We start from the raw sequence: 26,291 nt of genomic DNA on the forward strand, positions 1-26,291 counted from the left end.
AACGTCATTTTAACGAGATTAACACTGACAGCACTACTATTAACACATAGTGAGTGAAGAAGAAACACCCAGAACCCCCCAGCAGCTTGCACCTATTGCAGCATAACTAAGGAAGGATTCAGGAACTTTGACAATAGTGAGTAAGCTTTGCTGTTGGTCAGCCTGTGACACCCCCTCCAAACAGCCCATGCCTTGGGTCAGCCTGTGTGTGTCTCTTTTCAGCATTATTCTAAACTTGATGCTGTGTAACGATTAGTCAGACCAAACTAGGTGTCTGTGCTGCAGAGTTCAGCAAACGTCACTCCAAGGCACTTTTTTTCACTAGAATGCTTTCTAGAAGGAGTCAGTGCAGAATATTCGACTGCAGCTGATGACATAAATCCATCTTTTATCGTCCTTCACTCATTTTGCTCGTTCTTATACTTTCTGGACGCTGTTGTTTCTTTCAGGAATCCGTATGGGCAGCATGGGCCTGTTCCTGCAGTGTGCTACCTCAACCTTTTTCTCTCTGGTTATGAGTCGTTTGGTTCGGCATTTGGGATCCCGGTGGGTTTACCTGAGCAGCATGGTGAGCTTCACAGTCTCCGCTTTGGTCATCTGCCTGTCCAAAAGCGTCGTCTTGGTCACTGTAATGGCAGCTCTCACTGGCTATGCATACGCAACACTGCAGACCCTCCCTTACACACTCACCTGCCATTACCACAAGGAGATAGAGGTAAGTATAGAAGTAAGAACTGGATATTCAAAGACATGTTTTAGATGATTACAGTCAATGATTCCTTTCTCATTTCAGGTCTACATGCCAAAAAGAATAACCAAAAGCAGACATAAAAACGGTGTAACAGCCATGCGGGACTCTGTGTATTTGACTCCTGTGGAAGAGGAGGGTGGACTGAACCACCAAACGGGGCCTCCTTACAGGCACGCCTTGTTCAGCCAGGACAGTTACGAGTACTACCCCGGCCCGCAAAGCCAAAACGGTTCGTCTCACAGCGCCAACGCCCCCGAGCAGGACGAAGCCGAGTCGGGCTTTGAGAAACGCGGTGTGGGCTTGGACTTTGCCATCTTAGACAGCACCTTTCTCCTCTCTCAGGTTTTCCCCACCCTCTTCATGGGCATGATTGTTCAGTTTGCTCAGTCCGTCACTGCCTATATCGCTTGCTCTGCCATCTTTGGAGCTGTCGCCATCTACCTGGCCAGTCAGATTGTCTTTGACCAAAAGGACCTCAGAAACTGAGTGATGGGATCGCCAATAATCAACCCTTCAGGTTCCACGAGTGGTACTCGCTGCACTACTGTTCCCAGAAAGCCTTTTGCTAGTAACATTTTTTTGCTTTCAGCGACACTCTGCATTAAGGTATATCTGTTAGCGTGTGGCGTGTGAAACTGGCTTACCGAAGATAAAGTCAGGAGCCGTTTGCCGTGTTATAGCAGGAATTATCTGCTACCAGAAGAGTCACCACCTGCTCAGGTCCGATGAGGTACAGTGTGTACTAAAACCTATTGAATTCAACAGACGTGTCTCTTTAAAACTGTCACGGCATAATTTCTGTCCACCTTTTTCCTCAGGTACCTTCAAACAGATTTACTGTACAACCCGTCAACCTCGAATACACCAACTAACTTTTCTGAATCGTATTTTTTAATTATCTTAAGCTACGGTTTTACACAGTGCAGTCGGTTTTTGTCTTTGCTCACTCGTCTTCACTGTCACTAAGGCATTTTCCATAATGGTCATCTTACATAATGACATTTAAAATTAAATTAGGTGAGCGTGGGGGGGAGTCAATCTAATGCAAGATGGCAGAACAGACAAATTGGTTTCTTCAGAAATATGCTACTTTATTCATTAATTTGAGAGCCTCCAGAGATGGTCTTGCCAACTCTGTATGATCTCTTATTAGACCGTCCCTTCCTGCTAAATGTCATCATCTTTCTACTTTATAATCGACCTTTTTTCTGTCAAATGTGCTTTCGTCATTACACTTGTCTAGTCTCCACCATAAGTAAACTAACTCCATACGTGGGTGGGGTACATATGGGGATGTGGTAGTTCTGTTGGGCCATCAGTATCCATTTCTCCTCCTGGGATTGGTCACGTCCAGGAGGACGATGGCATGTGGGAGTCACCGAAAGGTGAAAATGTGACTCATTTTCTTCAGTCACAGCATCTCATCCTTATTTAACACCTATGGGAAATTTTGTACCAGTGGTAGACGGCAATCGCGTGCACCGTCAGGGTGTTTCATTCCTGCTGTATATTTCCAAAGATTTGGAGCGGCAATGCCAAGGCCTGTTCTGGCCCAAAGCCTTATTAGGAGACCTTTTTTTCTTTCAGCAGTCAGTGAGCTATACTCTGAGTCTCCTCTTATCCCTCCCTTCCTCGTCTAGTGCCATCTTTTAGTGCTGTTTACTGCGAATATTTGCATACATTTTTACTGTATAATCCCTATGGGAATTTGTTATGCAACGTGCTGAAGTGAAGTTTCTGACTGTGATGATTTAGCAATTAGGCTGTTCAGCTGAATGGGAATATCGCATCAAATGTCCTTTGTGTAGATAATCAAGAGAGGTAATCTAGACTAGTGGACTGCTTATCCTGTCGAGTAATAATAACACACTTTCCCCGTTGCCTAAGCCCCGTTTAAGTTTTTTTTTTTTTTTTTTAAATGACAATCTAGGACATCCAGATGGGCTTGTTATATAATCCCAGACGTGAACGGTAAACACGCAGAGTGATGTCTTATGGATGCCCACGTCATAGCAACCGTTCTGGAAAACATCTCCCAAAAAGTTATGCAGTGCATGTCAACATTTGGTTACTGAAAATCATGCAAGCAAGGGCGATGGAGGCCGTGCGTGTTTGTATGTATGCATAACATGGAGGACAGATTGCAAGAAGTCATGAGTAAGTGTGAGAGTAATAGTTGGTATGACTCAAATGCAGTTTTTTGTTTCTTCTCTTGCTGCACCGACAGCAAGAGGAAAGAGTAGCCTGAATAATGCTTTACATCACGGAGCATCATCTTGGCCAAATGATGAAGAATCCATGTTTGTGTCAGTTCTTGCTGAGAATTTGTGTTGAGTCCTTCTTTTCTGATCCTACACAAACTGTTCGGTTGGTACAACAGAAGGATCCTATTTCCTGCATGGAAGACCAGAGAATTTGTCATGTTGACATTACTGCCAAGCAATCGACTTATCCTCCATGTCTAGCATTAACTGAAAGGTTGTTTTACAAGTGCCTGTACATTTTCCAAACATGTTTTGTACATATGTATTTATTTATTATGCTTCTATTACAATATAGCATGTATTAAAACTATTGGACTTTTTTTTTCGGCATCTGTCACAGGTGCAGGGGTGAAGGCTCTTTCTGTGAAAATAAATTATTTGTATAGATGTGTTATAGAAGCATTCATAAAGCTGTAATTTATTTTAATATTACCCATTTCACCCCCTCTGTTGGCTTTGGGGACACTGCAGAGCTCGTTGCTGAGGTCTGTTAAGCCCTTTACACAAGCGACATGGTTTGAGTTTCTTTTTCTGTTTTCATGGTTCATTTAAGAAATCGTGTCCTTTGTCAGCAGTGATTCGTCGGGTCATACGTCTCATCAGTGGTCAATAAACAGTTTCCGTTAACTGCAGTTGTCTGTAACTGGATGAGTGGAGATGTTCTCCTTGTATTAAAACAAAGTGACTTAGTGATTTAAGGCCAGAAGTTGTTTTTGATTTTCTGTTTTATCACATGACTTCAGCTACTTATTTCAGAGTTTATATCATTTTCACTGTACACCTGTCAGGCTGTGTATAAATGTGCAGTTACCAAATAGATTTTATACAAAATAAAAGATCTGCGTTTTCAATGAGGTGGTGTCTTTGGTCCTTCATGCGACAGTGTTTAAAAATCAAACATTACATGACAGAGGTCAGAAGCGTTTCTTTAATTAAATCTGAAACAAGTTCTGGATCATTTATTTAAATGAGCCGTTTACAGCGTCCACAATTCTGCCAAAGCCGAAGCTTAAAGACTCTACATGAGCGCTACAAATGAACTTGGAAATGGTGCCATCCTTTGGAAATCTTGGGGAACTGATGTGTGCGAGAGAGCTGTTGGTGCGCAGCTGCGTTGGGCTCACTGACGCATGGACATACTGTTGGTGGCATTATCCATTACATGGAAAAGACGACAGGCTTTCATGTTACACGGAATGGCACGCCGACAATGTGCGCCGTTTCGTGACGGGCCTCTCCAGTGCTCCTCGTAGTTCTCACGAATGCGCCGTGAGAAATGCACGGCTTAGGGTATACGTGGAAAAACCTGACATGATTAAAATGACACGTTGGGCCTCCGTTACCCGGTCGTGCTGTTGAGTTCAGAGGCGCTCAGTGTCTTGTTCAAGGTCAGGGGGGCGGATGCTAGCCTGCACTGAAGGCTTGAACCTTGATCTTTGCCGTTGATTGGTGCGAGCTCCCCGCTGGCTCTCTGGCCCAGCTGACATTTCAGTTTAGGCTTAAAAAAGCCTAGATTTGCTGGGGAAAAGTCTTAAACGTGGCAGGAAAGAAGAGCGACCAGCACAAGAGCCCTGTCATTGCTCTCCGGTGACAAGTGGGCCTGTTTTTACACCTTCCTTCTAAATAAGGAAGCGATCGGGTAGACATATGACCACCGACCCAATTTGGGAGCAGCCCGAGTGCCCGTCGCGTCCCATACCGCGGAACGCCAATAAGCTTTCTTCTCTTCCAGTTAGGCAGAAACAGCAGCTATCCCCCTCACATCTCCACAGACCTGCTGTTTTTTCTGCCTTTGCAATAACCCTGCGGGTGAAGTCAGCATGATGTCATCTAGGGATGCGATAGTCTTGGCGAGGTTGAAGGGTTTTTGGTGAGCGCAATATTCTGAACTCTTACCGAGAGAGAGAGGCTGTCAGAAAAGGGAGAGAGAGAGTGAGTGTGTGTGTGAGAGAGAGGGGCGCGGGGGAGCTGCAAAACATGGTAATCACCACCACCACCACCAACATCACCATCACCATCACCTCCAGCTCTGCCGCGCACTCTCCCGTCTCCTCTCCTCGTCTGCACCGGGGCTTGCGTTTCATGCCCAAAGCACTGATCTGTGCTCCAAAAATAACCCTCAGTCAGCATGCCGAAGGAAGCAAAACAAGAAGAGCGGTATTTTTAGGGTCATTAATTTTGACCACGTGGCCCGAAGGTAAACCGGATGGCCGTTGCGCAAAGGCTCCTCGTCAGTATGTCCTGCGAGGCCGGCACGCCGCACTGGACGCTGACCGCAGTGGTTCTCCTGGGCTTTCTGCTGGGGATCGTGTCAGCGTACCCTTTACCGAGCAGCAGGACAAATGCAACTTTACTGGAGAAACGATGGGAGACCCTCTTCTCGCGCTCTGTGCTCGGGATCTCCGGAGAGAAACCGGAGCTGAATTGGGAGAGTGACTATCTGCTGGGCATCAAAAGAGTGCGGAGGCTCTACTGCAACGTGGGCATCGGGTTTCACCTTCAGATCCTCCCCGACGGCAGGATAAACGGTGTACATAATGAAAACCAGTACAGTGAGTTATATCTCCACCAATGTAATGCAATAGACATAAAAGAGAGACGGTCAATAAGCATGGATCTGCGATGAGCAGGCTAGTCTATCCCCTCTATTCATTTGCATGATCGCGTCTCATCCGAGTCGGGGAGAGAACTGAATTTCTTCCACGGCAAAGACAAATCTGTTAAAGCACGTATCCATCAGTACTGAAAACCCCTCTTCCTCCCCCTCCTCCTCCAGCTCAACCATGTCACGAATGTATGGACGCTTTTAGACACAACTTATTTTTACGCAGCCCTCTGAGGGCGGTCCGGGAGACCAATAGCCGTGCACGCCGTGCAATTAGGACAGCTATTATTGCGATAACCACAATGCGCTAAATTAATGCGCCTGGATGCAAATGGAAGATGGGGTGAAAGATGCAGAACAAAGGCTCGGCATGCTGCGCAGCAACCTGCAAGGTTACACCCATAGACGCAGAGAAAGCACAATGCTACAGTGGCAAAACGCACGCACTTAGCCAGGATGCTCCTTTGGTATGTACCTCACTGCTCACTCTAACGTAACGCATCTTTGTCATGTATCAGGTCTAATAGAGATCTCGACGGTGGAGAGAGGAGTGGTGAGCCTATATGGAGTGAAGAGTGAGCTGTTTGTCGCAATGAACAGCCGTGGGAGGTTATACGGAACGGTAGGTATGCACAGTATTTCGTTTATTGTTCAGCACTGTTGGTTAATTGGATCCTGAAATCAGGACGCACTTGGAGCTCGATCCGCCTTTTTTCTGTTTGCCTGTCATAAATTGGAAAGAGACTCTTGCCTTATGTGGCTGCAGGGGAGCTGCACGCTACGGCCTGCGAAACCTATATTTCAGTTTCATCAGGAATTTCTAAAGCTATATTTAAAGCAAGTGTGCGAGGCCTGTTGGCCGATGGGTAAATAATGATGAGGTTAACAGATGAGGGATTTAGATCACAGGGCTGTACCGTGTGTGTGTGTGTGTGTGTGTGTGTGTGTGTGTGGGTCAGAGAGAACGAGAGCAAGAGGAGGAGGGAAACCCCCCTGGTGACAAGAAACCTGTCAGCACAGTTGAAAATCGATTTTAATGGCAAATGGCGCAGCACACACATGTTGAGAGGCACATGGGCAGCACCTTCCACAGGCCTCCATAATCCTGCCCTTCAAACATGTTCACTTTATTTCTCTTGTTAAACATTTAATTCTACAAAAGACAATCTGTTCTTAAGAGTTTCCTGGCAGTTATTACTCATGACTTTGTTTGCTTGTTCTCCTCAACAGCCTTTGTGGTCTTTTGAAAATATGGATTCAGGATCCAATAAAACAAAATGACTCAGTGTTTTAAAGGCGCTGAAGATGCCTTGAGGTAGAGCAGGTTTTCTTTCAACATGGCAAGCAAGGTGACACATGGAAACCTCTGAGTTTCATCAGGGTTTTTATTGATAGCTGTCAGCTCAAGTCTTTATTTGATATATTTTATATCCTCTGATTCTCTGAGGTTGAGCATTTTATTGCCTGAGGACCTCATCAGATGCTTTATAATTCTTCCTTTTAGTGTTTTGCAACTCCATCATCTCCTCCATTGCTTGACTTGGATAACTGGAGTACTCTGGGTCTTAATCAGAGTTTCAAGCTTGTGCATCTTATTATTGCCCAATGACCTCACATTCCCAATGTGATGGTAGCTAGAGCACAGTTTACATTCCTTTTATTTAGTTCGTCACTGAACTCCTCATCTGCTCAGGAAACACGTGCTTGTTTGAGCTGACGTGATCGGTTTGCTTTTAAGCACATTGATGACAGTTATTAGCTCCGAGTGGTGCGGGAAGGAACATTATGTTTAGTGGAGCCCTGCTGACACATGAATGTGATTGTGGAAAACATATTTGACAGACAGAATGTGAATCACTTATCTGGTCATGAGTGATGAAGCGTTAGCTTGAGAGCATGGTGATGATCTGATAAGAGACTGAATTAGGCCACATGGTCTCTGATGGCGAGTGTGACTGTTGCACACTGTGCAAGTCATGCATAGCCAGCTCAGCACAGCAGAGAAGGGTCAGATATTTCACAGTGTCAGATATTCAAAGACGAGCAGTTTTGTCTCCAAAATTGTTCTTATTTTATTTATTTGAGAATATTTGCTGGAGGTTTTAGGTCTGAAATATTGCATCTCAGAAAGCAATACTTGCAAGATTTGGAGTTAGATCAGATTGATAGCAGAAAGTAGGAGCAAGGCCTAGTATGGGTAATAATAAAAACCTGAAACCTTCAATGACTTATTGAGCTTTCAAGTTACCGGCTGACATTAAAAAAGCTCCGCTGGGTGGTTCCACAGAGCTGCAGTGGCTTTTCATTTAGTCAGGACAGCATTTTGGAGTAAAACACGTTTAATTCTTTATAGTTACTAAACACAGTCAGGTGGAAGCAGCCCCTCCCTGAGCCTGGTTCTGCTGGAGGTTTCTTCCTGTTAAAAGGGAGTTTTTCCTTCCCACTGTCGCCAAAGTGCTGCTCATAGGGGGTCATAGTTCATTGTTGTAGGGCCTACCTTACAGTATAAAGCGCCTTGAGGCGACTGTTGTTGTGATTTGGAGCTGTATAAATAAAATTGAATTGGATTTGACATAACTGTTTAAAGTAAATCCAAAAATCATTTTTTGAGTGCACAGCATTGCAGCGAAGTAACACAAACAACTGAAAAAATGATTCTTTAAAACCCACAACAGTGAGATTTCACTGTTTTTATTACTGTTCATTGCTCACAGTCTTATTTAAGCTTCAAACTTGTGTCTCTGTTTGCATTTGTGTCGAGCAGCTCGTTGTAAAGCATGTCCTGTCTCTTTGTCGCCTCCAGACAGTCTTCCACGACGAATGCAAGTTCAAGGAGAGCTTGCTCGCGAACAATTACAACGCCTACGAGTCTCTGGTTTACAGAGGATCCTACATCGCACTCAGCAAGCATGGCCGCGTGAAGAGGGGCAACAAGGCCACAACTGCCATGACTGTAACGCACTTCCTACCCCGAATATGACGAGCAAAAAGTGGCAATAACAAACGTATTTGCACATGTGGATTATCTCCCAGGTAACATAAATACCGTATACTACATACAAACACAAAAAAGACAAAAATGGACTATAAAATAAAGAAACACAGTTATATCTGATAGTATTTATTCAAACTTTATATGTATATTTGGGTAGTTTACTTTGTATTAGAAATGATCAAAAATGCCATTCTTTGCTGCTTTTGTGATTTTCATCCTTTTATGATATGAAGGGCACGGAGAGGCGTCGTTTGTCCCCTCTGGTTTTATGGGTGCTTGCTGGAATTGGTTGAGTTTTTGTCCTGTCGGTGGATGACAGCTCATCTTTTTCAAATGGATTTGTTATTACCTCAAAGCACCGTGTCCCAAGGATGTAGAAAATGTGTGCATGAAATTTTTACACAGAAGAATGCCTGTTTACTTCTAAGGTTTTTTTTGTTTGTTTTTGTTGTTGTCGTCGTCATCTATCAAGGACTATAGACATTTCCCACCCGTTGCATTTGCGTGTCTCTGTCACGGTCAGGGCAACTAGAGCACTTGAAAAAATAACGGTTGTTTTCTTCTTGCTTTGTCATGAGGTGGCGGTGCCTTGAATTCCTTCTTGCGGCCCCCCCTTACCCTTGCATGCGAGAAATGTGGTGCTCAAGTCAGAAATAGGAATGATACGCAAGTCATCACTCCCTCAGACACCACTGGGGGGGCTTTAGCCCAATTCCTAGAGGGCCAGAAGTTTTTTCACTTTATTTTCTTTCCATAATTAGATCAATTTAGTAAGCGAGACTCTACGCTGCACAGGACCCAGTGGAGCCTCTTGTTAAAAAGGAAAGCTGGATTTGGAGTCGCCATCACCTCCAAGGGAGCTTTGACAATCCCGGGGTTCGTTTGAACAGTTTTTGTAGCCGGATCATCAGTCCAAACTGAAAATGTGAATGTTTATGCATTGGCTTTCATCATGTATGCGGATTTGCCTGTTTTCTTCCTTTACATGGCGGAGGGACAGAATATCATAGACCTAACACTATGACGCAAAATACCCTCCATCTCTGCCTACTGTACATTTCCCCCGGTTCAAGTCGGTGCCGTCTGTTGCATCAGGCCTCTTACTCTACACTGCAAAGTAGAGTAAGACGATGAAGTTGGTTAAAGCAGCATGCTGAGTAAAATTACAGAGCAGGCACGGTCTGCTGCTTTAACTCGAAATAAATCGAGTGAAAAGCGACATTTACTCTCAGTTCAAGATCCTGGGATTTGCAAACGATCCTTACGGTGTCTCCGTTTTTGATATTTAGATAAAGCGGATCGTTTATGACAGAGTTTTTATGCATTCTTCAGATTGGTCACTGAGTCTCACAGGAGAGCGCCGAATATGAGCTGAACCAAAGGGTTACGTTAGTGATGTACATTCAGGCTTTGCATACAGCATATCATACTTGAATTTAACAACCTCTCATGCTCCTCTTTCTAATACTGTAATTTTCCATAGTAGAAACGAGAGGGCACAAGAAGCAAACAAAGCAAACGATAGCTAAGATGGACAGAGGAATCACGGAGTGTTTAAGTTGACGAACATGTGGATAATATCGGGTGAAATACCTGCGTGGCAGACTCGTGGGTCTCCTGTTAGTTAATCTTAGACTGGACGGTCATCGCAGGGACCTGAGAATCCTGTGCATCTGAGCCATTTTTGCGCAAAGGTCAGAGGCGTGGGCGATTTGCCCTCTGTGTTATTCGTGTAGCTGCGTTTCAGCCACGTCATTTTTGCTTTCTAAAGTTTAAAACCTGTTAGGCCATTTTCCTGATGAAAACAACGACAGTTCTCTTGTAATGTGCAATGAAAGTACTAATGATTTTCGCAACTTCTCAAGTATTTTAAATGCTGGAAGGAGGTGCTATCAAGCTGGCTTTGACCTTCATTATGCTACGAGTATAAGGCCAGCTCGGTGAAATATGATTAAAAGGAAGTAGCGAGGCACTTGTAGATATGTTATCATATTTTACCTCATGCCCTTTTAAACACTGACAGAATGTCTGTGAGCAATGGTTTATGCGCCCTTTAAGCTCCAGCTTCTGTCTAGTAGCAGAGACGAATGTGTGCGTAAGCACGTATGCATGTGTCCGACTGAGCACACTCCTGTCCTGTTCTGTTTCAGCCAGAACGACTGTAGCGATGATCAATTTACCTTAAGTCGGGAATGACGAGGCATTGTCCAGCCGTGCAAACTGACGCACGGTAGTAACGGAGAGGACAAAGATGAGAGCGACTGGAAGCAAAGCCAGTGAGTTGAGGGATGCGTGCAGCAGAAAAGCGCTGACTGTACAACAGCTATGTAGCAAAAGGCCTCGTGAAAAAGAATCAAACGCTTCCAGGAGAGGGGATGCTTATTTCTGAATACTGTGATCCAAGAGAGCAACTTGAAATGCCCAGGATGTCATGTGTGTATCTGAATACACCACTTATAAGTGTCTGTGGGGGATTTTGCCTTGAGCATCTTATTTGTCATTATGAGCGATCAGCCATCGAAGCAATGATCACATGTAGCTTTTTCTCTTGGCTGACCACATGAGGAAAAGGTCAGAGAGCTATTTTTGCTAATTTATCCAAAATATATAAAAGGTGCGTTTTTAATGGAGCGCAGAAGCAGTTAGCTGACGCGAAAGAATAAAAGCACGTGGTTTTGATGACGAGTAGTTTCTGTACGGCCCTGAGAGACACTGTCAGCACTGCAGGAACAGGAACGCCACAGCAGTTCCTCCAACATGATGCTTTCTGTTGAAATCGATATTGTGCACACACCAACTAAGCTTGGTTTTTACTTTCTAAGACTAAGGAAACATTTACTGTCGCAATTGTACGACTTTTGCATGTTGCTGTTCAGAGGCATAAAAGGTTGTATGATACCGCAGTAACGGAGAAAAGGTCCTCAACCTTTACTTCCTCAAGTCCTCATTATGCATGTAGTGTTCTGAACGGACTAGGTTTGTCTTACCCCTTTGATTAAGGATCCGGATCCAGGTCTGGGTTTTGCCATTGCGCTCATTATATATCTGTTCAGCTGGTTTCAAAACGTGTCGGTTCGTAGGGAACCGGAGGCCTGCGGGCGGCTCTGGGATCAGACTCCCGGTGTGCCACCGGCAGCCTTTGTGTTTCTCTCTCACTTTTCTATTCCTGCACTGAAAGGAGAGTACTTCCTCCGAGTCCACCCCCTCTTTTTTAACATATACCTCACCTTCTGCCTTAGTTCCGATTATTGAAATGATTGTAAATTAGTTTGAAACAACAGACTTCTCCAATCATTTGTTTCTGAAAAATATGATGATGAGTAAGTAAAATAATATATTGCAAATGGTTTTCCTTTTATTTTTGTACGTATGTGCTGTGCACAGCAGTCAACTGTATTCCTGAGACGATAATAAAATACGTTTTTGTAAAATCTGTTGCGAATCTTTTATTTTATTGTGTCTAAGTTACTTCACACGCGCATGACAGGAATGACGGCAAAGACCAGAGAAAATCCGAGTACCAGCGCAAATGTTGAACCTGCAGCCAAAGTCTTTTTCATGAGTCAGTATGTAGCGCCCCCTCCTGGTGAAGAGGAAGGCACACTATGTATGTTTTTGGTTTTTTGCAGGTGTGGAAGCGTAGTTGCAAAGAAAATGGGTCAAGAATACAGCAGCCCTTTATGTTGATCTCATTTAAATTTGAATCTGAAAAAATATCATTTTTCTCCAATTACAATATAAGCAAAAACAAACACTAGCATCAGTTTGAATAGTGTGTGATTTCATACAGTAACATGAATCTTCATTTTCCTCATGAATATGTGACATACTGCTAGTTTATATAGCTTCTGCTATAAATATATGCCATATAATCGCAGATCATCTGCACAATTTTCAATAAACATTACATTAGTATTCAAATGTAATCTTCCTTTGATGTTTGAGTTTGAAAGTTTTTTTTCCATTTTAAATAGACATGAATAAGAATGAGGCCAGGCTTTCCAGGAATAATTACAGGGCGGGAACTCTTGTAAAAGATAACGAGAGCAGCGGAAGTGTGTGCAGTTTAATAATAAGCACAGGATAAATCATTTAGCCTGATACTGTGACGCAACAGAGGGCCAGTCATTAAGAAACGACCAATTTTAGACGAATCTAATTGATCTTTATATAACGCTTTCATAAATGTTACATTTCTAACAACACGTGAGGTCAAGTAACAAGAAATATGAGCAAAAATTGTGAAAACCCGTCATTAATGTCAAAGAATGACCGTCAGTCATTTCTTCTTCTGCACTTTCTTATCTCTAGACTTTAAGCTCTGTGCTAGATTTTGTTAGTTAAACTTGAACACATGAGAAATTTTACTTCCACGTAGGGGAGAAAACTGTTTTTTATGCATGTGTGATGCATCGTGTTTCCATACAGCTTACTTCAATTGCATCTAGGCAACCCTTAACTGCTGCAGCCAAGCTTGGAGTCATTTTGGTAAATGAGTTAGCCAGTTTATTGACCCTCTGTTTAAATAGACCCGTTGGACTTTCTCCTCCTCCAGTAGCGGACCACATACCATCCTGAACATTCGTGCTTTTAGAAGGCCTTTAATTGCCATCGATCATGCAACTGGCTTCCTTCTTAGTCATCCTGATTGCTGGACATGTGTCTGTACCAGTGGATTGTAGGCCAAGGCTCCAGGATTCAGAACAACTAGCTCAACATCAGCAGGGTCGATTGAACGCGGCAACAAATGCAGATCCATCTGCCGGTATGGGACGCTTCTACTCTGTGCTGAATGGATCAATGAGACACAGCATTTACAGCGGCTTTCTGGGTAAGTCTGCATATAAACACACAACTGGAACCGCTTATACAGACAATCCTCTGCAATAATAAAGGAAAATGTTAAGTATGACCGACTTTGCTTACTTGATTTTGAAGAGGGTAAATATCAGCTTTGGATCTGAAAGGAAGTTCAGGAAAATCAGAGAAAAACTGAACCAAACAAAACAAAAAAGAAAGTTTGAGATTAATTCTGTACATTTATAAACTTCAAAATATATTTTCAAATTTAAAAGCAGAATATTGTTAATCAAATAATTTTTCTTGTTACATTTGTTAATAGAAAATGTGCTTTTTTTTCAGTCACTTTGCCTGTGAGAACAGCTTCCAGCAACTTTGTGTCAATATTTGATTTGAGAAGAAAACATTTCATCTGCATGGACTTTAAGCTGTACATATCTGTGAGTATTGTTTTAGATGTTCTTAGTTTGAATGAAGTCACAAAGTGCCAAAAACAGACCATAAACATTTTCTTTCTACCAAACAGAGGCAAAGGGACAGAGAAGACTGTCTCTTCCAGGACATTTGGTTAGATTTAGTAAGCCACCATCATGTGTTTTACTCTACAAGCGGGAGAAGGCTGCTCAGACTACAAGGAGGTCATCTGCAAGTGGCACATGGCGAGCTGCCTGAACACTACTTAGCCCCGCTGAAGAGGCTCTTGAATCCCTCGGTTAAAAGACAGAGAAGGAGCGAAGAGGTGAACCCCTTTGATCCTTTACGAACAGAAGCAAATCCCTCACGTTCTGGAAAAGATCTCAGAGATGCAGATCACGTTCGGCCTGAACAGGCTCAGACAGGCGCTGTGTCTAAAGAGACCATCGCCTCCTGCGACGACCCCCTGTCTGTCTTACAGCCCAACGCGCCTGGAAGCCCTGTGAAGACTAACATTGCAGACCAAGCCTAAGTCGCGCAGCATCACTCATCCATAGAAGATATTTCCCGGGATAAATCTGGCTGACCATTAAGAGCCATAGAAACCTTAGTCCCTTATTTCTAGACCTGGTTGAAAAGGTCTGAAAAGACCTGTTGATTAGAGGCCGAACTGACATCTAAACTCTGCACAGTCGTCGAGGCTGAAGTCGGTTCCAAAGCAAAAGTTTATTGGACACAGATAACAGCCGTCGCTTCAGTGATGCACATGCAGGTGTCTGTTTTTGTTTGTTGGGATGTGAAATGGTTGGACAGTAAAACAGTGTCTGCTTCAGGTCCACAACTAGAATTAGTGGATTGTCTTTTTCAAAATATTAAAACACATCTATGCTATTTATATATGCATATATCTACACGTAAGCAGGTTATGTCTCGGTGTCTGATGCATGGTGTGTGAGCTTCTCACAGGGTGGGCAGCATGTCAGTGCTGCCTGACAGTAACAGTGAGCGGCTTTGAATCTGCTGGTCGTCTGAGGAGTTTGCACCGTCCCAAAAAAGGAAGATCACGTTTCTAATGAACTCAAACGGTGCCTTTGCACTTGTAAAGTCATGCTTTGCTGGGTGGGGAGATACTGACCTTCCTGGAGTTTTTATGGAGCTAACCCTTTTGTATGTACTCATAAACCAAGTTACATCACAGGGGCTCGTGCAGGTCTCCTGTTTGAAGATAATGGTCTGGGAACACTCGACATAAGTTTGGTCCAGTTTGCTGCTGTCCTTTAACCTCTTTGGTGAGGAGAATTTGAACCTCTGGGTCAGATATGTCAATATTTGTTCAAATAATTGTTTAAATCATCCAACAACTCTTGAAGTGTTGCTGAAAAACAGCAACAAGAACAACAAAAAGACGAATGATGCTGTTGTGACTGGGAAAAAATATCTCCTGTATGCAGCTTCCATAAAAATGTCAAAAATGTATCAGGTGCTGGACACCAACAGTCACAGCAATACAAACGTATTTATTTATTGAGCTGTTTTAATGACGTCCTTGCTCGCCTACTGTTTTATTATTTATATATATTGGTTGGTGTATCATTTCTGATGTTAATAAAATAAATTGTAAGTATCTGGAACATCTTTTGCTTCTTGTTTTAAGCAGAAGATGAGTCATTTTCAAACGCACGGCTGAGACATTTCTCATGTGCATTATTGTCAGATTACGTCCTCCTCCTCTAAGATGCCTGTCAAACGAAAATAAACGGGATCTGCAAACGTGGAAGTCCCAGTTAGCTGAAAGCATTTGAGTGATTTAAGATTAAAACACTCTTTTAAAATCTTACTGACAATAAGTGTCACACAGTTCTCATGAAGGCAGCAAAACCGAACAAAAACAACTAAAATGACCTAAATAATGAAGCCCACTTACAGGAATGAAAATTAAAGGTACGCAACATGAAAAGATGAATAAATAACAGAGTCATTCCTACTATTCGGTGCCATTTCAGTGTGATCACTCTTCATCAAAAAATACAAAATTTTGAATTATTTTAACATTTCATCTAAAAGAGGGATTTTCAACCTATAAGAAAAATGTATTGGTCCAGCTAAGGATATTATATTATAATATTTTTTAAAATCAAAGTCTTTACCCATGACGTGCCAAATGTCCACCCTGTTACAGGACATTCAATTTTCTATTAATAACTGTTTTGAATACACAGTTATAGTAATATTTACATTCTCTAAAAGCTACAATGTCCCTTTTTAAAATCTGCAAGGAAATTTCATGTTACAGTGCATAGCAATAACAGGGGTGACGGTAACAGGGGGGAGATTTTATGCTAAACTTAGCCATTACTACTAGTATGATGAACAACAAGCTAGTACATGGTGACCACTAAGAACCATTTTTAACATGTTTATTAGCCATATTATAAAAATTACAAAAAAAAAATTGTTTCCACTATTAATAAGCGTAACAGGTTGGACGTGTTATGCTTTGCCACATTACAAAATCTTGCTAAAACATTGAAAAAAGGGTTGATTAAAGAGTGGTACTTACTCGTCTTCTTCTTGAAAGTTTTCCCTCCAAAATATGTTACATCCGGGAGTGTCATGTGACTAAAAGAATAATCAGGTGATGTGTTCTATGGAATTCTTATCAGAGTAACAGGGGTGACAGTTGATTCAGGGACACAACATTTTTTAAAGATTTTAAGTATTAAACATGCATTAATAATAAAAAAGAACATTTGATGAGGAACATTAGAAATAAGCCAATCCAGAAATGATGAAAAATCTAGATTTATTTATTTTTTTTAAGTTATATTTGTAACTGAAGTCGAGCAAGCATGACTGGGGACATAGTACTTTAGTGACTTGTGCTAAAATAAAAGTAATTTACTTTTAATGTATTTATCCTGTGTATATATCAATGTGTTCTATGGTAGAGGGGGGTTAAACATACAAGAAAATGGTTTAGAAATAAGCATTAGACAAGTTTTACACTAAATATACCATATTATGTCATTAGGACTCAAATGGCACCGAATAGTAAGAATGTCCCAACAACCAGCTGAGTTTATTGAAACGACTTTATCAGGAAAGAACCATCACAGGTGCAAACGTACATTTTTACATCAGTAAAGCATTTCAGTAGTCGCACACGCCACAGACTCCTTTAGCTAAGAAACAGCAGCTTTTACTCTAAATAAATGTGTGGACTGAAAAACAGCCACACAGAGTCCGTTCACGCGTTCCACAGTTTAATGGGCTCGTAACATTCGTCCGTCCTTGTTGACTCAAGTGTTAATTCACAACAATGGGAAAGGAACTGATTTCCAAAGAGTAAACACTACTCCGAGTTCTTGTGCAGATTTCTGGACCCCTACAGGAGAAATTCAGAAACGAGGCCTCGCTAAACCACAGAGTCGCCCACGTATGTAGCAACGAACAGCCAGACAATAACAACGCGATGACGAAATTTCCTGCAACACAAACGATCCGAGGCTTTAATTACTGTTTAAACGAACCCTAAGAAAAGGACGTAACAGGTCACGATCTGCGTTTCACGTGGTCCCCTCTGTGGATAAAAACACAGCGGATCCCTGATAATATGAACTCGTCGTCTTGTTTCCTCACGGTTATTATAAACCGACAAAGGCCCGTGTTCGGACTCAGAGAGAACACGTGTGCTTGATCAGAACCCAGAGGTAAGCGGCAGTGCAATTCCTCCACAAAGTAGCGCACCACCACGCACATGTAAGCCCCATGGGTGACCACCAAAGCATGGACGGGGATATCCTTGACCCCATCGTCGGCCTTCCCCTCAGTAGGAGTCGTCTGTGACGGAGCAGGTAACGACGAGTCGTCCTGCCCTCTCTCGCTGAAGTGTTCGGCCCCAATTTGCTGAAGCATTTTCTCCAGAAACTCTTTGAACCGCATCTTCACCTGAGCAGAGCAAAAATCTGTTATGAAAAGTTCTCCTGCTTCTATTGTTGTACATACTGTAGAATGAGACCCAGGCTTCCTACGGAGCTGAGGGATAAAGGTTAAAGGTCGTTTTATTCATAGTCACGTCCTTTGGTATAAAAACTGCACATCTTTCTGATGCAACAACCTGCAACTTGTTTAAAAAAGGGAGGGAGCAGGCCTTTTGCAGAGGATTTGAGTGCTCTGTGCTTGTGTCAAATCTATATTTGAAGATCAGCGTCACCATCACGATGTGCTGGTCACGTCCTGGATTTGACCAGAGTTCATGTCCAAGCTAGAACATAATGGACGAAGTCTGACGAGGTATCTTGGAAATAGAACATCCTTCCCTCCAACAACCCCTCCTCCTCACATCCTGTCCTCTCTCTCACACACACACACACACACACACACACACACACACACACACACACACACACACACACACACTCAGTTCAGACATTCAGTCATGCAAAGAAGACAATGATATGCTAATCATAACTTTATAGAGCTAGGAGGTGAATGCTTCCTGCCACCTAGTGGAAGTATGTGTACATTACACCAAGATACCTGGTATCAATCCAGAGTGTGCGGAAAGATTTAATTTTAGTGTAATATGTGCAAAAGATCCCACTTTAGAAAAAAAAGCTTAAGTGGGATCTTTTGCATCAGAAACATATTTGAAGGAATATATAAAGGAACTGGGCAGCACGGCGGTGAGCTGGTTAGCACTGCAGCCTCAGTTCTGTGTCTCTCTCTGTCTTTGCTCAGACCGGTGACCTGTCCAGAGAATAGGCTCCAGCCCTGAACTGGATGAGCGTTAGAGGATGGATTGAAGATGAAGAAGAGAGCAAACAGAGATACGAGGAAACTCAGGAAAGAAATAATCTACAGACAATTCTGCGATGGAATCAAAATGTTGTAGTTCGTGACCTGTGAGTACTTCGAACTCGAGACTTCATTTTAATCTTAACTAAACAACTGTAAAACTTTATGGCTATATCGTGCTGGAACCAAGTACTCAAATGCACCTTTGTGACTGATCTTTATACACGATGTGTTACCAGGAACCACATTAACACACAAACATGAAGTAAATAAATAAATAAAACCAGAGGCCTGTGCTAAGAAGCAAGATTTCATATTATATGGGCAACGTCAGGGCTAACCCTGGGTTTTCTGTATGTCCACGCTAACCTATGCTAACCTGCTCCAAAGCAGGTCCGGTTGACCAGCTGACCAATCGATTCTCTATTTGCATCACTGTGAGGGTCTAAAGTTTTTCAGCAGCATCTAATATCTTTGCATTTCCCTGTTGAGCAGTACGAAATATACATTCTTAGATAGAGCTTATTTTTTCCTGTTGGCTGCAAACAGTTTTACAACTAAAGCATGAACACATGATCCCATCTATTTGTATCCCACTTGCTGTCCTTATATCAAATGTGCGTTTCAAACCAAGGCTGCAGCTGAAAGGATGAAACATTTATTTAATCAAACAGTTGATTATAATCCATCATATTTTCCCATGTTTTGATGACTAACTCAGCACTATTAATACTAAAGTGCTCTTCCACTCACGCTGCTGTGCTGTGTTTAACTTCTTCATGTTTTTGCTATTATATAATTCTCTTTGTAAAATCAGCTGATCAACTGCTGGTATTCTTATGCATAGCTGTGATTGGTCAGATGCTGCCAACACCACATCTTTCATGTGAATGCGGGTGGGAAACCCTCGGTAACTAAACGAGTTGACAGCCAGCTTTATGTGACCGCTTATCCTTACTGCCGATGATAGCGTGTATCCAGATAAAAGAAAGATACCCTGGGTATGTTGAGCCGCTCTATGGTTCAGGGGTCGGGTTCAAAAGATTACAGATGTTATTAATGTCACATAAATAACAGAAAACCAGATAATCAGCAGGGATGCAAGGACCTGACATCAATAGGGTGACTTTTATGGCCCGTGTTTATCACCAGTGCCACATCTGTTTTTGAGATGAAGAGTGGAAAAACAATAGAACTGTGAGTGTTTTTCATCTTTTTGTTTTTAGCATTTTGTTGTTTCCCAAGAATAAAAAGAAAGTAAATAATTCAGTCTTGGCAATAGGCCTGAATATTATTTATTTTTTATATTATTTTCATTACCAGTGATCCAGAATTTCACCAAGACTCTCTCCTTTTACAATAAGACAACCTCAGCCTCACCTGCTCCTGCGTCTCTCCTCCCGGAGGTGTGAAGCCTGGAAACGTCTGACCAGCCGCCTCGGCCATGTCTTTGACGTCCTGTAACCGCCTCCCTTCAGCTATCCCAAAGCTCTGAAAGATCAACTTATTCATTGGCACGTAAACATCTGATCAATAAGTTTTCTCGTAAGTTTTGAGGTCACTCGCCTTTTCTATAAGCAGAGGGTCACACACCATTTCTAGAGCGGAACAGCTGCTGTTGTGCTTCATTATTGTTTCGGTGGTCTGGATGGAAAAACAAAAACAAAATGTAATCTGATTACAGAGAGGAGGAGGGTGGCTTTTATAAGTCTGCCACGAGTACTCAGTCAGAATTACATAAGTGCTCAGTGTTCAAAGGTCCGACTGCATTTATCTTCTAACTGAGCCTTCATTTAGATCTCATCTCCACACCTGTGAACTTTTATGACACACAGAAACAAATCCACAGACTCACAAGATAAAATAAATCAATCAAACTGGATCTTTTGAAAGGCCAGACGCTTTTTTTACACTGCTGTTGTATAAGGTTCATAGTTTACCTGTTTTGCCCGCAGCATGTTGCTAACAAACACGTTGGTGAACTTGACATGGGCGAGGTATCGCCCTGCAGCTTCTGCCTGCTGCAGCCCAGCCTCAGACAAAGGTGCGTCTATAGCCTGGCCTGGGTGGAAGGAAAAGGGGAAATTAGAATAAAGCAGCTCCCTTATTCTATTTTTTTTTTACCCAAAACAAGTAATTTTATTCTAATGAAACAAATATTTAGAATCATTCTTTACCTTGCAGCAGACCATCTTTGTTGTACTGAGTTTCCCCACTGTAGGAAATAAATGACAGGAGATAACACTGACAGAGTTTGGTGCTCAACAGGCACTCGTTTGATTTCACATCTGTTACCACATGAATGCAAATCTTTTATTACGTGTTGCTCACAGCCATGACGTTCTGTATGCCCAAAGCTGTACTTATACTTTTAATGGCGACTGGCTACTAACACGTCTTTTTGATGATTCAGTTATTTTGAATCACTTAATCAAAATGGCCAAAATAAATGCATAAATCAACAAATGTCAGGATAAAAAGAAATTCACAAGTTCTCAGTTACAGATTGAACCCCAGTGACACGCAAACTGCAAATAAATTACAAAGACAACAAACATTTGGAGTCTGCACTGCTAATTTTGATTTTATTTTCATGGTATCTTCGGACAATATGTGGTGTGTGTAAGTGGTTTTACCTTTGACCCACAAAAATCCGGTTTTTTGTTTTTGTACATGAATGAACCTTTATTGTTCCGCGTTTATTCTGCCCCCTGGTGGCCATCGTGAAACGTCGCACAGACTAAACAAACGGTACAAACCCGCTGGGAGAGTCACAGTCTTATCATATATTCTTATCATATATTCCTCGTTTCAGCTTAGAAGCCGCTCTCCGTGAACTCCGGTTAAGACCACGATAGAAATAAACAGTCCGTCACTGCTACACGTTTTAAAACCCCTCCAAACACGACAGACTGAAGTCTGTCAAAGTACAAGTCGCGCTCCTCGGAACCCTGTGGTGCTGAACTTCATATATTATCGTCGGATGAACTTACTGTCGAACAAGGGTCAGCCCAAATGTTAGCGTTTTCATGCTGCGGAAGGCAGAGACCGGGTGACGGAACATGGGAACACTGGTTTATGGCGTCAGGGGGAAATTACAGCTGCCCACAGAAGCGCATCACCCCCACAGATATATTTAGCCCGACACCATCCACTGCACGCTTGTAGGGTACAGATCTTATTATGAAGATGAACTCTGGAAAGGTGTCGACACACCTGTGATCAGTCACTGACTACGACATCCAGGGGAGATTATTTGAGCAGCTACTGAGATTGGGAGTTTTTCTTAAAGAGAGTCCAGGTTACAAACGATTTAGACGTGCACATATGATGCATTATACTTGCATTATACTACTACACAGGTAGCTTATAGTACAAAAGTTGTTTAATCGAAATATATTTCAAGTACCTAAAGTAAAGCTAAAATTACATAATAGTAAATAATAAGAAACAAACAAACAGGATGTTTATCTGTTTGTAGGATATCAGTTATTTCTGGGGCCACATGCAAATCGGTCATATTTTCATGTACACGTGGAAGTTGTCAGATTCTGCACTTTTCTGTGTCAGCAGAAAAAAAAGGCTGAATTGTAAACAAATTGGTGACTTTGAGTTTGTGTCAAAGCCTCAAGCTTCTGAAAAGCTGCAAACTTGTTTAACTCAAAATGTGCTGACTTCAAACAGTCGGAGTAGGAGCTGTAAATCTTTAATGCGTAACATCATCAGTAAGGAAGATCGCATATTAGTGTAAAAGCACCTAATGCAACTGTCAGTGACAGGAGGAGCGGTACATTTGCAAAAAATCATCATGGACCGGACCAGGCACGTGCAGAGGGTGGGGGGCGGAAGGGGCTTGAGCACGTGCCCCTTTCCTGATGGGTGCCCCAGGTGCCCTTTTTCCTGTCTGTGCCCCTCAACAATAATATTTAACAATTAATCACAGTTTTGCTAAATAAAAGGGTCTAGCTTGCATCAGTCACATGACTATCATTAACCAATCCTCGCACTTGACGGCAGAGCGCGCTGGTTACGAGCCGGGAATGAGCTCGAAAGAGCACGCGCATTTTTTGCCGTTTGAGCGACCGCAAACCTTTCAGGAAGGCTTATATTTCACTAAATATAAATAATATAAATGATAAATTATTAGATTGTGAATAATCTAATATGCATATCCACATAATTATGGATTATTATAATTATGATTAAAAACACACACACACACACACACACACGTGTTTTTAAAGAAAATGCATTAAGAAACAGATTATATTACATTTATATTTCAAATATGATAAAATGCTGATTTTACAGCAGCAACATTGTATCTCATTTAATAAACTTTCTGCCTGCACAGAGTGGATAGTCAAACAAACTGAATCGCCATAAATACATTATTTTATATTTATTACTTAATTGTTTTATACTCGTTACTTTATTATTGTAGCACTAGGAATAAACAATAAGGGAAGGATTCTGGATCAGCACTATGATTCAAACTTGTGGCCATAGTATGTACAGAATCATTGAGAAGGTATAAAATGTCACTGTATGTGCGTGTTTTATGTGTATAGATTTCTTTGAATTATTACTCATGATATAATATTGTCCAGACAGGCTCTGTAGGACACGAGGAGGAAACAGTGACAGAAGGCGCTGTGTGAGGCAGCGGATCCGTCAGCAGCTGGATTACAAAGAGCACAGGTCACAATGACACCTGCACCAGTTGTTGCATTGCATTCAAGTATAAAAACAATAATAAACACAATGTTTTCGTTCTCTAACATTTTTCTATCATTACTTTATTATGGATTAGGTGGAGGAGTTTTTAAGTGTGGATAACTCAATAATAGATTAATTCAGTAGCAGTTTGTGCCTCGTTCTCAGATGGACAGGAAGTGGAGAGTGACAGATGAGACGAGGAGATGGAAGAGAGGCAAAGAGTGAGTCGCAGGCAGAGCGAGTTTACGTCTCACAGTTTTGTTGTCTTATGGTTCCAAGTGCTGTCACCATTCTTTACATTTTATTATTATCTCATAACTTGTTTAATCGGCTACCATCTCTCCTGTGGACTCTTTAATGTCTACCTTCTCAGATCAACACGGCCCTGCCCTCCAGCAGCAGCAACTCCTCAACAGCAACATTGTATCCATCAGTAAAACTGTCACAAGGCGGGATGGACTCATGTGCAGACAAGGGAAGCTAAATGCAGTTCCTTTTATTAACACACAACACCAGGTGCAACTATATACAGGTGAGAGCGAGGGGGGAATCCAGAGGGGCACAGGGGAGGTCCGGAAACAGGGGCTCTTTACACAGTTCCAAAAACACAACACACCAGCAACTCAGCTCGCCCAGGCCTCCAAGGGAAAGAGAATCCAAGGTTACTCAGTAGTCCAGCAATGAGATGTTTCCAGCTACTGCCTTAAGTAGTGGACGCTGGTGAAGTGATGAGCCACGGGTGCGAGGGCCAGGGGCGGGAGCCCGCAATGAGCTCCGCCCAGGCGACACACAGCGAGAGGGAAAGGAAAACAAGAAACATAGCCAACCTGGGTCAGCCGGGCAGACACGGGGACCATGACAAAAACATACATTTGCTTTGCATTGACCCCACCTGATGACAGTGATATAGTTTGATGCGTTTCCATATTAGATTCTTCATGAACGTGTTGTTGCTCTTCAGCCTGGTTCTAGGTGCCCCTTTTTAACTTTGAGCACCTGCCCCTTTAAACATCTCTGCACGGCCCTGGATTGGACTAAGGATATTATCCAAGGCAAAGGATGGTCAGAGTTTCTGTTTGAGAAAAACATGTTTTTAGCATAAATATTGACCTTGCATATTACCAGCCATTATGCCTGTTGTCATAATTTTAGGAAGACAGAGTGAACTTAAATCCCACGTATGCAGTTATATGATGCTAACAATGTCCAAAATGTTTTTTGATAACTTAATTTTATAAAAAAAAGGAAAATTGTATTATAGTAGGACAATGTATATCGAAAATCCTATAATTATTTTATACTAATAATGTTATGCCTACATTTAAAATAAAGACCAACTGGGAACGTGATTTTTTTTTGGCATAGATGTTAAAAACAACTGGAAGGAATTTATTGTAATAAAATTTCTTGCATATATGCATTTACAATTTTCACGTAACATGCTCCTGATTACAAATGTTACAAATATGTAAATATTGACCTTTGTAAAGCTGCGTGTCAGTTTCTTTTACATTTCTGTTTTTAAGCGTGAGTTGACAGATTTTTTAAAAAACGGTAATGTGTCGATGTAAGGACTTCACTTATTGTGTCAGTTTTTTTACACTATCGCTGTATTGCCGTCAACAAACCTGTGACCCTGACATTGACACATTTGTGTGTGAAAAACACCACAGTGTGTAAGGTTTATGCCACAGCTGCCCTAAATTAACAATATTGATAAACACCAAAACTGTTCTTTAAGTTTCTGTTAAGTAATCAAACTTTCCTTTTTGCTAAAGCATATAGTTAGGGCTGGACCAGGTGACCCTGAATCCTTCCTTAGTTATGCTGCAATAGACGTAGGCTGCCGGGGATTCCCATGATGCACTGGGTGTTTCTTCTTCACTCACTATGTGTTAACAGACCTCTCTGCATTGAATCATACTTGTTATTAATCTCTGTCTCTCTTCCACAGCATGTCTTTATCCTGTCTTCCTTCTCTCTCCCCAACCAATCGCAGCAGATGGCCCCGCCCCTCCCTGAGCCTGGTTCTGTCGGAGGTTTCTTCCTGTTAAAAGGGAGTTTTTCCTTCCCACTGTCGCCAAAGTGCTGCTCATAGGGGGTCATATGATTGTTGGGTTTTCTCTGTATGTATTATTGTAGGATCTACTGTACAATATAAAGCACTGTGAGGCGACTGTTGTTGTGATTGGATGTCAGATTGTTATTTGCCTGATAAATAACAATATAATATTTAGATTTTGAACAAGTTTTTAACAGATTTCTAAAATACACATTTTCTTGCTTTAATGAAAGGTTGTCTAATACATTTGCTGAGCACTGTAGCTGCTCAGCAGAACTTCACTTGGCAGCAAGGTGATTTGTGACACACTACATGAGAACTAAGTGCAAAAAGTCCAATGACTGTTCTAAACAAAGAGCTGCTTTCTCTGAATATCTAAAAGGGGAACTGTATAGTTATGGTAATAATTAAAAATAAGACTTTTAGAAATCTTGGAGGATAAGTAGTAAAGATACTGGCTTGAGTTTGAGACTTATGTGGACTGCACCGACTCTTAGAACATATAAATATAAAACATGTGGAAAAGCATATCGCCACACGTGCCTTTATAGTAAGCCCACTGACCAGAGAAGTGATTACTATGATCTTGTTACTGTGCGCCTCTTCTGGGAAACTCCTGACATTCATATAGATTCCCCTCCCCTTTTCCCTAATTACTCTGACATTCTCCAACAGCAGCTGCTGGCTGAGCAGGACACACACGGCTCACAACGCATCACATTTGTAGGTCTTCATGTTACTTTACTCTTTACTGCTGGCTACACTGTATCCCAGTCTTATATTGCACTTTAGTCTTGCATGGCTTTCAATGCATTATTTTTGTTTTTTTAAAATCACCAGTTATGTAAATTGTATTTCCTTTTACCTGCCTCTTTATTAGCAGA

General features: G+C 41.9%; 4 protein-coding genes across 8 annotated transcripts in view; 3 read left to right on the forward strand and 1 right to left on the reverse strand.

Moving 5' to 3' along the window:
- LOC146704175 (solute carrier family 45 member 3) overlaps nt 1–3,866 on the forward strand; it is a 49,578-nt gene extending 45,712 nt beyond the window's left edge. For all 4 annotated transcript variants that reach the window (XM_085461164.1, XM_085461163.1, XM_085461162.1 and 1 more), the window contains 2 exons: nt 450–715; nt 794–3,866. In XM_085461164.1, coding sequence (XP_085317290.1) covers nt 450–715; nt 794–1,237 — 710 coding nt within the window. In that variant the 3' untranslated portion in view covers nt 1,238–3,866. The remainder of the gene's footprint in view (nt 1–449; nt 716–793) is intronic.
- A 1,031-nt stretch (nt 3,867–4,897) lies between these two features.
- Nucleotides 4,898–9,728, forward strand: LOC146704176 (fibroblast growth factor 6-like). The gene is made up of 3 exons (XM_085461169.1): nt 4,898–5,567; nt 6,139–6,242; nt 8,424–9,728. The coding sequence occupies exons 1-3, from the start codon at nt 5,222–5,224 to the stop codon at nt 8,598–8,600; spliced, it is 627 nt and encodes a 208-aa protein (XP_085317295.1). The 5' UTR covers nt 4,898–5,221; the 3' UTR covers nt 8,601–9,728.
- A 3,098-nt stretch (nt 9,729–12,826) lies between these two features.
- Nucleotides 12,827–15,453, forward strand: LOC146704177 (fibroblast growth factor 23-like). Its single transcript, XM_085461172.1, has 3 exons — nt 12,827–13,446; nt 13,758–13,855; nt 13,942–15,453. Exons 1-3 carry the CDS (start codon nt 13,233–13,235, stop codon nt 14,359–14,361), a joined length of 732 nt encoding a protein of 243 aa, XP_085317298.1. The 5' UTR covers nt 12,827–13,232; the 3' UTR covers nt 14,362–15,453.
- A 1,188-nt stretch (nt 15,454–16,641) lies between these two features.
- On the reverse strand, nt 16,642–21,690 carry tigara (TP53 induced glycolysis regulatory phosphatase a). 2 transcript variants are annotated; one of them, XM_085461170.1, is made up of 6 exons: nt 21,620–21,690; nt 20,804–20,841; nt 20,567–20,688; nt 20,193–20,270; nt 20,007–20,117; nt 16,642–17,777 (listed from the first exon to the last, which is right to left on the reverse strand). In XM_085461170.1, the coding sequence occupies exons 1-6, from the start codon at nt 21,688–21,690 to the stop codon at nt 17,382–17,384; spliced, it is 816 nt and encodes a 271-aa protein (XP_085317296.1). In that variant the 3' UTR covers nt 16,642–17,381. The 2 variants fall into 2 exon arrangements, with proteins under 2 accessions (XP_085317296.1, XP_085317297.1); XM_085461171.1 differs by having other exon boundaries at nt 20,220–20,270; nt 21,620–21,682.
- Between the last annotated feature and the right edge of the window lie 4,601 nt (nt 21,691–26,291).

Source organism: Copadichromis virginalis, linkage group LG7, assembly GCF_057382275.1.
Source record: "Copadichromis virginalis isolate Kocher_CV1m ecotype Utaka linkage group LG7, C_Virginalis_male_GT1.1, whole genome shotgun sequence".
NCBI lineage: Eukaryota > Metazoa > Chordata > Actinopteri > Cichliformes > Cichlidae > Copadichromis > Copadichromis virginalis.

Coding starts and splice junctions, on each gene's coding strand:
- LOC146704176 (XM_085461169.1), top strand. CDS start 5,222: ATGGCCGTTGCGCAAAGGCTCCTCGTCAGTATGTCCTGCGAGGCCGGC. Junction 5,568..6,138: donor ACATAATGAAAACCAGTACA/GTGAGTTATATC, acceptor GTCATGTATCAG/GTCTAATAGAGATCTCGACG. Junction 6,243..8,423: donor GTGGGAGGTTATACGGAACG/GTAGGTATGCAC, acceptor TGTCGCCTCCAG/ACAGTCTTCCACGACGAATG.
- LOC146704177 (XM_085461172.1), top strand. CDS start 13,233: ATGCAACTGGCTTCCTTCTTAGTCATCCTGATTGCTGGACATGTGTCT. Junction 13,447..13,757: donor CATTTACAGCGGCTTTCTGG/GTAAGTCTGCAT, acceptor CTTTTTTTTCAG/TCACTTTGCCTGTGAGAACA. Junction 13,856..13,941: donor ACTTTAAGCTGTACATATCT/GTGAGTATTGTT, acceptor TCTACCAAACAG/AGGCAAAGGGACAGAGAAGA.
- tigara (XM_085461170.1), bottom strand. CDS start 21,690: ATGTTCCGTCACCCGGTCTCTGCCTTCCGCAGCATGAAAACGCTAACA. Junction 20,842..21,619: donor GGGCTGACCCTTGTTCGACA/GTAAGTTCATCC, acceptor TATTTCCTACAG/TGGGGAAACTCAGTACAACA. Junction 20,118..20,192: donor ACCCTCTGCTTATAGAAAAG/GCGAGTGACCTC, acceptor TTGATCTTTCAG/AGCTTTGGGATAGCTGAAGG.